Source organism: Mizuhopecten yessoensis, unplaced genomic scaffold (genome assembly GCF_002113885.1).
Source record: "Mizuhopecten yessoensis strain PY_sf001 unplaced genomic scaffold, ASM211388v2 scaffold10641, whole genome shotgun sequence".
Taxonomy (NCBI): domain Eukaryota; kingdom Metazoa; phylum Mollusca; class Bivalvia; order Pectinida; family Pectinidae; genus Mizuhopecten; species Mizuhopecten yessoensis.
In genome coordinates, this window is record NW_018408648.1 from 96,382 (window position 1) to 112,401 (window position 16,020).

The 16,020-nt window shown below is 36.7% G+C and overlaps 1 protein-coding gene across 1 annotated transcript; it reads right to left on the minus strand.

Moving 5' to 3' along the window:
• Nucleotides 1–11,935: 11,935 nt before the first annotated feature.
• Nucleotides 11,936–13,357, minus strand: LOC110461605. The gene is made up of 2 exons (XM_021515144.1): nt 13,202–13,357; nt 11,936–12,280 (listed from the first exon to the last, which is right to left on the minus strand). The coding sequence occupies exons 1-2, from the start codon at nt 13,355–13,357 to the stop codon at nt 11,936–11,938; spliced, it is 501 nt and encodes a 166-aa protein (XP_021370819.1).
• Between the last annotated feature and the right edge of the window lie 2,663 nt (nt 13,358–16,020).

The window sequence follows — 16,020 nt, forward strand, 5'->3', positions numbered from 1 at the left end:
GAAAATATGACCCGGACAAACTTTTTTCCAAAGTTAAGGTCAAATCATAGGTCATAGTTAGGTCATAGTGACCTTCTTCTTGCACTTTACCCTCCACTATCCCAAAATGTCCTTGTACACCAAATATGGTTACTCTAGGTGAAATGTTATGGACGATATGTCCCGGACACACTTCTTGGACAGAAGGACGGACGGACGGACGGACGGAATGCAAACATATAGCCCCACCCCCGACACTAATAAGAATATCACAATATATATATCATGTTCGTGTTATTTATAACAATGCAAGAGTAAACTTAATCACTAATAATAAATAACTAAATAGTATTAAAAGAAACGATGGATATAAATATACGTTCATATAATGAATATGACACATATATACAGTATATATATATGTACACAATGTATCTATGTATTTTTATGTCACAACAAGCATTTGTTGTGTACTCGAAAAAATTACAGATATAATTACTGTAGTGCATCGGTCTTAGTCAAAACCACATCCTGACACTTCACATATTTTGCACATGCGAACATATATATCTTATCTTTACAAACAGTTTCTCAGAGGCTTGCCGTTTTAATGGCCAGCAATAAACATATGCTGGGAAAAAAATATTTTCCCATTATCTCAAAGTAACATTAAAAACTATCTTTGTGCGACAGGGTTGTATTATAACAGGCTTTAGTCATATAGGATGTAGACTTTGATAACAAGCAATGTTAGAACAGGCGTAAGTCTCAGAATAATCTTTCACTATGCACGCAAGTCGGTATTTTTTTTCTCCGGGTACTCCAGCTTTCTTCCACCACCAAAACCTGGCATGTCTTTAAATGACCATGACCTGTTAATAGGATGTAAAAAACACAAACGAATTCCTGCTCGATTATCCTAGAATTATCCGCCCCATTGTTCTTGGTTTTCGTCCAAGTTGTGGAAAAGTCCTATCAGTCGTGCCAGTATGGGTGACCTGGGCCTTGATTATAACATTAAGTGTCGATGATTTCTTGCCAGTGGCCTTTAGTATTGAAATGCACTATCTGTGACTAGGAAGATAAGTTACAATAAACATATGTTTCTGTATATATAGCTTTGCTAGAAAAAGCAGGGAAAAACCATTTGATTTATTAGAAATCGTATCCTCATTCGAATAGCGAAGGAAAAGACAAGTAAAAAAAAAAAAAAAACGACAATGTTTAAAATGCAATGATAAATACGTTTTACTTGACTGTGCTTTAGAAGAAATTATCTATAACCCCAGTCGTACCAACTGATAAAGCATCGGACAACAACTATCTTAAAAGTATACTGTTAACTAACATATATTAGTAGTTGTCTTATTTTAGCGCGTTTCGCACATAATCTATTTCGCTTAATTATGATATCGCTAATAAATATTGTAAGTCGCCGTCTATTGCATATATTATAAGTGCGTCAATTCAGCAATGAGCTAAACTGTTAAAATTCGATAATGCGCTAAAATTCGAGTGCGCTAAAATGTCAGTGGGCTGAAATTTCAGCGCGCTAAAATAATAATCATCTGAGTATTATGTAAACTACGTAGAACGCAAGTAAACTCAAACTTCTGTACATCACTTAAATGTCGATGTTGAAAATCGTCAAAGAAACTGAAGCAAATCGAATCTCAGTCATTATCTACATTTACCTCAACCGACTTAAAGTGCTTCTTAAAGGATTAGCTAAGCCATTTCTGTCGGAATCTTTTAAATGTAGATATAACAAAATTACTTTTTTAAATAGAAATGAATCAAATGTTGGCAAACATCACATTACTAGCTCGGCACATATAATGTCGGCCTGGACAATTTTAGTTAAAATGATCAGTCTAGATATGTATACCAACGGGGAATAAATGTGCACTATTTGCTAGCTAATCATCATAATAAACAAGTCGTTCACGAAAACAGTGCCAGAACCGATTACGATTACAATTTTTCGAAAAACCTTGGGGACACCATATTCCACGCGATTGACACGGGAATTAGCGCAAAATCATTTTCTCAACCAGGCTGACCGCCAGGTGGCAGGCCCTGAGGTACATACGGCACGTGCAGTGCCGGGACAGTTCAACCAACACAATAGTGAGAGGCGGTCGGATACATTTAAACGGTTATTGAATAGATGTTTTGCATATAATGGGAAAGAAGACAGATTAATGATTTGAGATAGGATTGTCAGTGATGATGGTTGATTAATTTGTTGCAAGCTTTGAAAAGTAATCATTATGATGAACCATGATTTAATAACATCGTTTTTGTGTTGTGCACAATCAGCATGTGTTTGCGGTTGCCAACAATGGGATGGGCTTGACAGAGAATGATAAATATATAATAAAAATAATAAAACAAAGAAGTTTTTAATCAAAGTGTTAAAAAAAATGGAGAAAAAAATTGGAAATGCCTGTACCACTGTATAATGACTTTTGTATATGGGTATGAAAAGATTGAAAATTCAAGTAACCTATATTTTTATATGTCAGGAATAAGCGTACATAGCTACTTTATTAGCTCACCAGGCGCTGGGTTTAAGTAATGAATTCACGAGATGTCACGAGAGCAGAATCCAATGATTGGCAGTTATGTGTTCGACTTGGACAGAGGTAATGTTTACACAATAAACGTGCTTTCGGCTAAATTGATAAAGATCGATTTCTTCTCTTGGTTTGCTAAAGACTTTATAATTCACGTAATAAGTAGTACTTACAAAATTTTAATAATGATCACAATAGCAGAAGAAGCTTGCCAAAATTTGACAAGAAATATCGTAATGTTAATGGAGGGCATGCGTGACATTATTTAAATCAGTAAATTATTTACGGCACGTAGGAAAACAAGTCTTAAGTTCTTTTATATATATATATATATATCGTTTACACGTTTAACACCCTGAATGAGGTTTTAATGGAAAGGTACGAATTGTTTATATGTACAAGTAAAATAAGAAATGCCAGTTTAATCCTGCTGATAGAAAAGAAAAAGGGTTATAGCTGCACGGTCTCTTTGATATAACTTCTATACTTGTTAGGACCTCTTCAATCTACGATAAAAAAAATCAATGTGACGTCACACTGAATTGACGTCATTCTTGACGTCCTTATTTGACAAAAAATAAATTTATATATGTGTATTCGCTGTACTTACAAGTTATCCATTTGTTAAATGTAGGAAAGCCGTTTTAATTTTAATTTTTACCATCAGACATGATACATAAAAATATCTAGCGTCAGTGTACCAAAAACAGAACAGTTCTTAGTTCAATACCAATGTATTTTATACCATGGTATCCATTCCAAAACTATTTGGTTGACATATCCGAAACGTGATTCTATAAATAGAACGCAAAATACTATTCGGGTCCCGTTGGCCGCTAAAGAAGTGTAACTGTAGCAAGAAAGCGACCGATTGGTATTTTGGAAATTATTAGGGAATAAAGGAAAAAGCTAAATAAAAATGTAAACATAGTTCAAATATCTTAAGAGAGTCAGAGGAGGTTCTGATTAAATCTCTTCTCAAAACTAGCATTTCTTTTGGTAAAATAGACTGCTGACAATGATTTCCAAATAAATACCATCGCACGGTACAAACATTAAGAAAGTTTTGTTTTCGTAATTATTCTTAACTTCACACTGTCCATGTAATCATAATCAGCAGCCAGTAGAGAGATAAACTGATTGATTGATAAAAAAAAATATCATTTAGTGAAAATAGCACAGATGAAAAACATGTTTGCATAGTACATGACCATTTCTTGTGCCGTTCTCTCACAAATGTCCCGTTCGGGGCACTTTAGTGTTTTGGGTCGTCTGACGTCATACATCTAATGACATTTGAGATCAATATATTTAAACGTTATCTTCAGTGTGAAATCATTAAGCATTGATTCAGTTGAGTCTGAGATAGATGTGTGGATATTTGCATCAATTGACGAAAACTCTTTCTGGTGCAGGTTAATAATTTTAATTTCATTAAGATATTTGGAATTACCATACATATATTAGAATTATCGTTTCCGTAACTTCAACTCGGCCATTTCCTATGCAGAATCGAAATACCTGTTCCCCGCTTAAGTGTTCTTTCGGGATACGAGTCGCGTACATCTGTAACAGAATTCTCGGTACAGTCGTTTCACGTGCTTTCTGAACTTCGTATCAAAGAAACCGTAAAAGAGGGAGTTTGCTACACTGTTTATCATATAAAGTCTGAAGCTCATGAGAAAAAGCACAAGTTCTGTCGTGTTCAGGCCCTCCGAATACGAGGAGTCAGCAAAATACGCGATCATAATTATAATGTATGGAAGAAAACTACAAATAAACAGCATTGTGATCGCAAACAGAACTTTAGTAATCCTTTGTTCTTTGTCACTGATTGAAGTCTCTTGGGGCCTCAGTGGAGCCTGTGATGCACGATATGTCTGCGTGGAGTATGAACTTTCAGTTGATGACTTACGACCGGAAATCCTTTGACCGGACGTATTGTCTTCGGATGACTTGGGTATAGCGAGATTATTTCCGGCTTGACTTGACCCTTCTTTGACCTGTGCGGTTGAATGACGTTTATTGACTTCCGGTACAAACACTTCTTTACTCCCATTGGAACATTTTGCATTCACAACATTCCTCGACTCCGTTGAGACACGTTTTGTATCATCTGCCACAGAAACAGGAAGTAAAGATTTGCTGTTGATGGCATCATTTTTGGTTCTATTACGCAATGTATTCCTCATAAAATTGTTGTGTTTTTTCACGGTCAGTCCAATTATGCTGTATAGGACACCAAGGGCTATCATGGATCCAATGATGGACAAAAGCACCCAAGCGTAGTATATATAGCCGTAGATCGAACCATCCATGTGGTCCCCCCAAGTGCACTCAAAACCAGTGACGTTGTACACAGAAACATTGTGTCCGGGAATAGGAAGGTCTGGTACTGTCTTCCGCCCGTACACATATAGGGCGGGAAGTGTGAACACGATCGCTGCAACCACCACGCCAATTGACGAATATATAGCCATAGTTTCGGACATTTGTGTTTTGTGCGGACGACAGATTCTTCGGTACCTCTCGGACGCGATCAAAACTAGTGTAATCGCTGACGCAACAGCAACTGCAGTATTGATACATTTGAATATTTTACATGATATAATTTCAGTATATGCAAAAGGAAATATTTCGTCTACCATCTCAAATGGCATCGACACACAACAACACAACATGTCTATAATAGAAAGAAGTAAGACGAACACACGGTATGTGGAAGGTTTGAAACATGTAGTGTATACGTACAACACATGAAGATTCCCGATGATACCCGCCAACGCCAGCACAGCTATGAATAGAACAACCGGAAGTCGCCTTATCGCTTCATGCTTGTTCAGTTCAAACAGGTCCATTTTTTGATGTGTCATTTCGGTAGTTATATTTTCCAAAGCCATGATTTGTAAAGCAATCTAAAGATCACGTCTTGATTCTGTTTGATTCCGTATGAAACTATCCAGGTTATCATCAAACACTATGTAAATTATCTGAATATAATCATATATTTGGAAAATTATAAAAAATTACATGCTGTGCGATCCTACAACACGCTCAAACATCAATATGTCACTGAGATCAAATGAAAAAATCCTGGTGTACTTCCGAGTGTTGTGGCAAGCTGCTGGGCGTATCAAAAGGTGTATCGAATGTCAATAACGCCTCCTGAGCAAGAAAGTGAATTACTGGTTAGACGTGTATATCGAATTATCACTCTTGTTTAGTCAGTATTCGTCCCATACGAGTAACAACAATATCGGTTAATTGGTTTTATCAATACAAATATTAGCTATTTCATGCAACAATTTTTCGGTCGATACACTTCTCCGAACTCCCGCGGGTGAAATTAATGTCAATGACACTCGTTGAGGTGGTATTACTCGCTCATTGAGTACCATCGTTTTCATAAGTATGTTTATTTCCCTTCTCCAAACAAATATGCCTCCACTAAAAAATAGTTCATCCTATACGTGTGTGATATATGCATCAATTTCACACGTGTGATTTACACATTTACTCTGCCAAGGGTGATTTTCTCACATTTATCCTACACGTGTGTAATTTCCAAATCCATCCTGCACGTGTGTTGTGCACAGATTTATTCTACACGTGTGACTTACGCATTCAGTAAACACGTCTGTCTTTCACACTTCCATGCTGCACGTGTTTGATTTGCACATTTTTCAAACACATTTGTGTTATGTGATTTGCATAATAATTCAGCACATGTATAATTTACACACAAGATTTACGCACCTGTACGTGTGTTATTTACATACCCATCCTTCACGTGTGTGTTAGTGTTATACACACGTGGGATTACAGCCCTTCTACACGTGTGAATAAATCCCCACTGTACACGTGTGACATACACATCTACCTTGCACGTAACCTTTCTGTCACTCTGATGTTCTGTCATAGAAACGTGTTACACTCATCATTTTTTATCATTCGTAGATTTGTAGTTGATTGTAAACCTGCCAGTGCCCAGGAGGAATACTAATTAGGGATAACACAACAGCTGACTGTGAACATCGTATCGTGAAGAGTCGGCTGTGTTAACGAGATACAGGAGGTTGAATGCGTTCTGTAGATGTCCCGTGTGATGCTCGCGCATAGGACAAAGAATTTCGACAAAAGCTTTCATATTACTCTCGCTGTGTAGCAAGTGCTGCAGTCTATGGTAGCATGTGCGTGCCTACACCAGCACGACCTGTACTGTACTGTCACATGGGAAATTGTTTATAGTTGTCAAGAAAATGCAGCATCATTCTCCCGAAACCACATGGTCGTCTAGCTATGTTGACCTTTCGGTGTCAAATCATGCATAAGTGTTTTTTTATAAAGTAATCTACTAGTGTCAGGTAAACATATTTTCGCTATTTCGTCACTTAATTGAGAATCATCTAAGGTGACCCGTGATCTTCATACATTCCTTTTGTTACATCGTCACGTGAGTCATTTATGATGACCCATGATCACCTATGGTGACAAGTTGCTGTGTTAGTGTCTTTGTTGAAACATTTCACGCCACGATTGGGTCGTCTTTCGGGACTCTTTGCTGTCAAGCCATCCGTCAGTTAATGATTTTGTTATAATGCAAACGACAATCCAACGGTTCCCATTGGCTCATCCCTCGAAAATATGTTCCAAATGGTGGAGTTGAGATATTCATGTGGATGTTCGGTGACTCGTTTTAACATCGATACACTATTAACACCGTTGTATGTCTGCGCATGTTAAACTTGAGACATAAAACATAACTCACTACCCAACCCTCCGCTAGTCTGGTTGTTCTTCTATCCAGTCATTACTTTGGTAACGGATTCCAGATTTCATTCAAAGTAATCGCTCCGCTTGTTTTGCAATTCATCAACTACAGCGATATGCAGTTGAACTGCAGCCCTTGGGCTTCCGTAGAATTCATTTATCACCGGAAATACGAAAAAGATTTGGCTACGTGAAGCTTTCACATTAGCCCCGCCCCGTAGTCAATATGCAAATTATTTGAGTGTGTCATCACCGAACAGGTGCGTTCGCTATATGTATATTAATGATCACGACTCGGGAGGCCTGTTCTCTCCAATGATACAGTACGTGTTAGTGTGAGGATTGTTATCTCTGAACGTGGTCACTGGGCGTCTCGGTTTTCCCAACCCCTCGCAGCGAAGCTGCATTGGTTTGATTACATTTAAATCTGGTACGCGTGAATTTTGCTATACATTATTAACGTAGAAATATACTGTTTCATAACAAACTTACCCACTACAAATGCAAAACGTCAGCAGCTAAGCTTTGAGTTTGATTGTTCATATTTATCATTTTGGAGATCATTTATAACCACATGCAGTTCAAAAATAAATTCGATTGTTTCAGCATTGCAAAAATGTCATTTATCAGAGAATCTTTTAACATCTGTTGCCAGCAAATTGTTTTTTATGAAACCGCTATCGTTTTGAATAAAAACATGTCACATTTTTGCAAACACATACTTATTATAATATACAATTATTGACTTCGGGTGAGGTCTATTTCTGAGATAAGGACCTTGTCTAAACAATATTCGCTTAGGCCTAGACGGGCTACCAGCCTCTAAGTTGTTATGAAGAATTACTCAGCTTGGTTTCACTACTAGCTTATCTCCCCCTAGTTTAGAACTTAGGGTCTGGTCAAATCTGAAATCAGACATCCAAGTGATAAAAGTTGTTTGAGTAAAAAAAAAATCTTAATAATTCAATATTCTAGAGACGGTGGCCGGTCTAACCTAGGCCGAGTAAATATTGTTTTCACCAGGTCCGAACGTAAATCAGGGATACACCGAAACTTAAGTCCACCATTGTTTTATTATAGGATATTTTATAAGAAGAACAATTTTCATGTCATAAACACGGAAATCATGATCCATTTTAGAATCGTAAAGTGAAGGACTTTATATACAAAATAACAGAAGATCTACACAATTTTAGATTCAATGCATGTGCTTTTTAATTTCAAGTAAATATCATTTGCACAATCGACATCATCAATAGCATCACATAGTTCAGAATTTGATGAGATAATTCATTTGTAGTTGAATTAAGTAGTGGAATTTGTAACAGATTTACAGACTGGCTGGGACATTTTCTAGGCCTATTTTTGGTAGCGGTCTGTATCTTTTTTTTCTTTTCTATTTATAGGTCGAGGTCTGTAACAGAATTACAGACTGGCTGGGACATTTTCTAGGCTTATTTTTGGTAGCGGTCTGTATCCTTTTTTTCTATTTATAGGTCGAGGTCTGTAACAGTTTTATAGACTCGCCACATGACGTCGTTCCTCTAATCAGGACGGGGATTTAGCACCAGTCATATAATAAATATATGATCGTACATGAGTTTCTATGTTATATGATATTTATGAAACGAGTCTAAGAATTTTTCATTTTAGCGAGCCTCTGGCGAGCTAAGATTAAAAATTCGTGATGAGTTTTATATATCTCATATGACATTGAAACGATTGCAAGATCCTTTTTATCATATAACTGAAATACTGTTTCATCGTTCGTCATTTCATCAGCTTACTTATCAAAATGTAGGTCAGGTCTATCTGCGCTGTTACAAATAGTAAATATTTTTGTTTTAAATCGCTCAAACAACATGGATAAATATTAATATTTAATCCATGTGTCCAATGCTTTATACAAATATAGAGCTTCAGCTGAAAGGACCTGTTACAGGAACAAAAGAATTTTGCCCACAAAGCAATTTAACCATTACTGGGTTATATTTGTAGCTCCCTAAGACACGACCCATGAGATAATTTTAAAAACTTAAAAAGGTCCCCAGGGCCTGTGCTATGAACTATTTAGTGCCGCCTTCCAAAGGTGTACGACAGGGTTCACTTTTTTGTCCAAAAAACTATCAAAACAATGTTTTACGCTATCAAATAATATTATATTATTTAAAGTAGGATCTGCTGCAAATTATGAACTCAAATATGTAACAAAAANCTATTTTTGGTAGCGGTCTGTATCTTTTTTTTCTTTTCTATTTATAGGTCGAGGTCTGTAACAGAATTACAGACTGGCTGGGACATTTTCTAGGCTTATTTTTGGTAGCGGTCTGTATCCTTTTTTTCTATTTATAGGTCGAGGTCTGTAACAGTTTTATAGACTCGCCACATGACGTCGTTCCTCTAATCAGGACGGGGATTTAGCACCAGTCATATAATAAATATATGATCGTACATGAGTTTCTATGTTATATGATATTTATGAAACGAGTCTAAGAATTTTTCATTTTAGCGAGCCTCTGGCGAGCTAAGATTAAAAATTCGTGATGAGTTTTATATATCTCATATGACATTGAAACGATTGCAAGATCCTTTTTATCATATAACTGAAATACTGTTTCATCGTTCGTCATTTCATCAGCTTACTTATCAAAATGTAGGTCAGGTCTATCTGCGCTGTTACAAATAGTAAATATTTTTGTTTTAAATCGCTCAAACAACATGGATAAATATTAATATTTAATCCATGTGTCCAATGCTTTATACAAATATAGAGCTTCAGCTGAAAGGACCTGTTACAGGAACAAAAGAATTTTGCCCACAAAGCANGACAATTTTTAACAAAACAGAGCAACAAGTTCACGTTGTTCACGCTACGTCACAGAGCGCGAAATTACAAAGCGTGACACTACGCGGAAATTTGAGGTGTCAGCAGCTCCACTGAACCTGTTTATCACTGTCCAATTCGATAAACCCAAGTCGTTTCACTGGTTTAGGAAGTGATGTTAAAAATTGTTGATAATATTAGTTATCTCTGGGTCACATTTAGGAGGGGTCTACGGGCTCATATCGGCTCGGTGTCTTTAAAGACCAAATAGGTCTATGAGTCAGGAGACTCCACCTAACCCAGAGATAACGAATTTGTCACCCTGACAATATTTTTTTTACTTTTTTTTTCTGAAAAATTATAAATCACTTTGTGAGTTTGAGTTGTGCCTGACTGCTACCAAAATAGCCCCTACCGAACACATTTTTGCAATTTTTTGGACAATACACAACCATCTTTGTAATAAGCCCCCAGCCCCCCTCATTGCCTGTTTCGTTGAATTCGCTATCTTTTCAGATTGGTCTTAGGCCATTTCATCATGTGAATGATTGGCAAACCTCGAAAGCTTGTGTGTGTCCTACGCCATCTTTGTGGTTAAGAAGAGAGATTCTAGGTCGAGTTATCTCCCCTCGCATGTGCTTATATATTCCTCGGCAGGGCGGGGTCTATAGAAATATAGACCCCGTCATTTAAAACCAACTGGAAATGTTGCGCCCGCCATGTTTACTACGAGACGTAGTGCAGAGTTATTTATTATCGTGGAAAGTGTAAGGCGGTCAACCAATCAAAATTGCTCAAGGTCATATACGATGAGTTTATATGCAGAAATATGAAATGGGTGTATTCACTGCATACCAGGGGAGTAATATGATAAATGTATTTTTTGAACATGTAATATCGCAGAGTATTTCCATTTGATTTGGTTCGACTCCCCTATATCGAATAGGAAAAAGGAGACTTATTTTTTAAATAGTTACCATTCTACCGATTCTTGATGAATTCTTTTGCATATTTACCCTTCAGTTCGTTCTCTACATCTTCTTCTTTAAGTTATGGAGGCTCCGTCAATTGTGACGTTTATGCCCTCGAAACATACATAGTTCCTTCTCTCCAAGTGGAGAATAGGGCCATGCACAAGTCCTCTCAAGAACATCCCATCTTCTGCCTTCTTTGCAGCGTCTGACCATGATGAGAAGCCTCGGTGTTTCATTTCCTCCTCTACTGTCTTTCTCCAGGTTTATTTGGTCTTCCTCGTTTCCTTTTCCCTTCTGGTGTACAACCAAGTGCTACACGTGCATGGCAGTTGGGCGTCATTCTCAACACATGCCCTATCCATCTCCATCGTCTTGTTCTTACGATGACACTGATTCCGTCAGTTCCTGCAAGCGCTCTTACTTTTTCATTTGTAACTTTTTGCCAAAATATTCTTAGTATCTTTCTGAGACATTTATGTAGGAAGGTGTCTAGAACTTGCTCGTCTCCTTTGGTCATGTTCCATGTTTCTGCTCCATATAAAAGCACAGATAGTACATTTGAATGGTAAATCTTTAACTTGGTCTTCCTGTTGATTTGATTGCTTGCCTAGATTTTTGTTAGCTTATGAAAGGCTAATATTGCTTGTCCTAGCCTTCTTCTTATATCTTCATATGCAACGCCTGTTATATTAATGGTTGCTCCAAGATATACAACCGTGTTCATATCGCAATAACTTTCCCATATATTTCGACTGGCCGGGTGTTGTTGGTATCTAGTTTCATAAGTTTTGTCTTGGCGGAGTTGATATTCAAGTCTGTTGTTTTGAGTAGTTGTTTAGCAAGCTGGTCTTCTGCTGAATACGTTCTCTAGATCTGGTGCTGGATAGTAGTGCTATGTCATCCGCCGCATAGTCTATCTCTTCTAGTTTAGTTGTTAGGTTCCATCGGATGCCTGTGTTGTTGCTATTAGTTGTTGCTCTCATTATCCAGTCGATAACTAGTAGGGACAAGAATCCTGACATGTTACAGCCCTGCTTTACTCCCGACTTCACTGTGAACCATTCAGTCATACCATTCTCATTTAACACTGCACATTCACTGTTGTTGTACATGGCTCTAATCATATTGATGAGTTTCTGAGGTATTCCGTAACTCTTCATAATCATCCACAAAGTATTACGATGGATGCTGTCAAATGCTTTTTCATATCTAAAAAGCATACATTCAGCTTTGCTTTCAAATCAATTGCCTGCTCAATGATGTTCCGTAGTATGTAGATATGTTCAGTGGTTCTTAGCCTGCTCAATGATGTGTACGTAGTATGTAGATTTGTTCAGTGGTTCCTTGCCTGCTCAATGATGTTACGTAGTATGTAGATCTGTTCGGTGATTCCTCGCCTGCCCAATGATGTTACGTAGTATGTAGATCTGTTCAGTGGTTCCTCGCCTGCTCAATGATGTTACGTAGCATGAATATCTGTTCAGTTGTTCCTCGCCTGCTCAATGATGTGTACGTAGTATGTAGATCTGTTCAGTGGTTCCTCGCCTGCTCANCTGATTTTTCCTTTTCCGATACCTAAGTATAGCTAATGAAGTTTCGTTGTATGCTGTCTTGAAATTATTCCATCTGTTTTATATATCTGTGTCATCATTTGACTGCTCACTCAGAATGCTGAATCTGTTTCTAAGCTCTATCCATAACTGATGTTTCACCTCGGTTGCTTTTAGCATGTTTCATATCTTGTAGATGTTGTTACCTTTCCAGCATCCTTATGAAGTTTCAGTTTTGTCTTGATTACGATGGGCCGTGATCGCTGCCCACATCTGCACCCTGTATGTTCTGACATCTATGATTGATCTCTTGAACTTCCCGTTTACTGCCACATGGTCTATTTGGTTATGGTGTAGTCCATTTGGCGATGTCCATGTGTGTATATGAATATCTTTATGCGGGAACATTGTTGATGCAATGACTAGGTTGTTGATGGCACAGAATCTTTCTCCGCTGTCATTCCTGTCACAGTGAAGCTCAAACTGTTCAACAACTTCTTGTTATCTATCAAACTGTCCTCTCACCTTTGCATTCATGTCACCAGTTACTAAGATTATGTCATGGCGAGGAGCCTTTTCAATAACTTTCTGAAGCTGGTCATAGAATATGTCTTTCTCATCGGTCCATCTACATTCACTGATTCCTAAGATGTCTAAATGGTACCTTTTCATTTCTTTCATGATCTCCGATAGCATACATGGTTCGTACGTTCCACGTGCCTATCATCCTAGTGAACTTGGGATTGGCCAGCGAAGTGGTCCTCTGGAGTATGTCTGATTGATATACCTTCCCTACCGAAAATATCTGTTGACCTGTTCATAATTTCCATTATCAGCTTCTTTTTATAGTGTTAGGTGATTAGCCCTACGCCCAACCTACTACCTGCAGGGTCGTGTTTTCTGTCAGAGTTTGCTCTCCCTTAGAAGATTGCATCAACACTGCTGACGAGCTCCATCTGCCCGGTTGTTATTTTGGGGTCTTCTCCCTTAGCCTAAGCATTACCCCAAAACACCTTCAATTCTCCCAAAAATTTACCTTTATCACAAATTGACTATTTTAGTAAGTTTTTAGCATTTTGTTAAACACATGTAATTCTACTGAGTATCTACCATTCTGCACGACATCTATGATTCCTTGAAATATCAGCCATTCTCTCAAATATATACAAATTAAAAAACAATTGTACCATTCTAAAAAATATTTACCATTTTAATAAATATCTACCATTCTTGAACAAAAATCTATCATCTTAAAATGATTTACATTTGTAACAAATGCAAATATTAAGCTTGGTAACTCTTACAAACGTGAACCAGTCTTACAAGCATGCACCACGATAACCAATGTTTTCATTTCAACAAAAAACTTTAACATTAAACGATCATTTAAATTCCAGCCAAGCCTAAGTTGTATAACATAAGACAGACTAAGACACCGTTACGTCAGTTATTCTAGAAGTTTCCATGGCACGGAAATGATGACGGTGCAGCTGCAGGTGTAATGCCTTCAATGAAATAAGGGAAGTGATTTGGGGAATAAGGGATGATAGGTAATGTACCCTCTGATGTTCCATCAAACAGGCACATTTCTCAAACGCTTACTAACATATTCCAGCTGTATGCAATCTGTGAGCTAAACTAGTTGCCTCCATTTTTTAGTTGGTGCTGTTCCAGCTATAATTCTAACATAATCAGCCATAAGTAAACACTACTGAACGATTGCATTGACAGCTTAACCGACGTGCTCACACCTACATACCGTTTACTTCCTGTATGTACAGAAGATGTACTTTTGAAATTTCAAATGATATTTTGTGTACATTTGTTTTCATTTATTCCAAATTATTAATAAAAAGTGTTCTTTAAGCATGGTTCGAATTATGTCGAGATATCAAGTTATGTTATATCAACATTCTAATACAGTATGTCGATATTTACATTACTTTAAGTCGATTTATTATACTTCAAAGACTTTCTTTAATATATGGTTATATTGTTCCGAGTTTAATTAAGTATCATGTGTCGTATGGACGTGAACGATAGCTTGACAAAGTGACCAGTCGTATTTTAAACCTTGCGACACGTTTAACACGTGCATTGTTCATGCATGAAGTAAAATTTTGATATTACCTAATTCCAAACTGATGAATGGTATTGAAAACAACAAGTACAGTTTTACTATCTATATATCTAGATTTATATTTAGATTGCGAGGCTAGACTGTACACAAATATATTAACTTTTTAAATTTGGTGAAACTTATTTCAAGGTATATTATTGCCTTTTGAAGTCGTAAGTCAAATTAACTTTTGTATGAACATGTGGTAATAACGTATAATAAGCTATAATAAGCTGATAAATATTGGTCTTTTTAAACTTGACACTGATTTTAATGTATATTATTGCTTTTTACTGTCCATAAATCGATTAACTTTGGCTGAATATTGATCAAGTTTTATGTACATTTTAATTGTTTTTAAATGTTAATCAATATGTGACACTTGGATATTTTAGAATAAGATATTTTGTTATTATTATTTATTATTATTATTATTATTATTATTATTATCATTATTATTAATATAACCAGAGCGTAGCATTGCGCCGATATCATCAATCATAATAAACCTTGTCATAACTTTCTTATGCTTTATACTAATAATAGTACACAGTTACAATTAATAGCTAATTTATCTATTTTGGTTCATTAAATCTGTCCTGATTACAATAAATTCCATCAAGTTAAAGTTGTGTTCTCACTGTTAGTGTCTCCTTACTTGTATCATTCAATGTAACGATACAGATTCTAGGTTTCATTTTCCCTGGTAAGAAACGTTCTATCAAATTTGAGCAGTCATTCGGCTGCGCGAGTTGCCCATAGTGATTTTCCTGAAACAATAGACACGGACATATGAGATAATTATTCATGTGACGTCAATGGTATACACCGCGCCAACTACGGACGTCAAAGCTGCTATTGATTTATTTAGGTTTGTCTTTTTTCAGAAATATACCGACTCTACATATGTTTGAAATCCATGTCTTTTTATAGTATTTTCTGTTTATCCCAGACTATCGTGTCGGGACGTCGGCCCAATGATATCAGAAATCAGAAAGGGTTATCATATTGATTTCAAAATCAGCTTTCTAATTATTCTGTCTGGTTTTTTTCTCCAGGTACTCCGGTTTCCTCCCACATTAAAAACCAACGCGCGCTAACGTCAGGACCAACAAGAGTGATTAATTTAGCTTAAGATAAATTGTTTCATAATTGTTGAAAATAAATCAAGTCAATTTATATTTTGTTTTTATTATTTCAAATCTTACTTCTGTCGATTCTATAG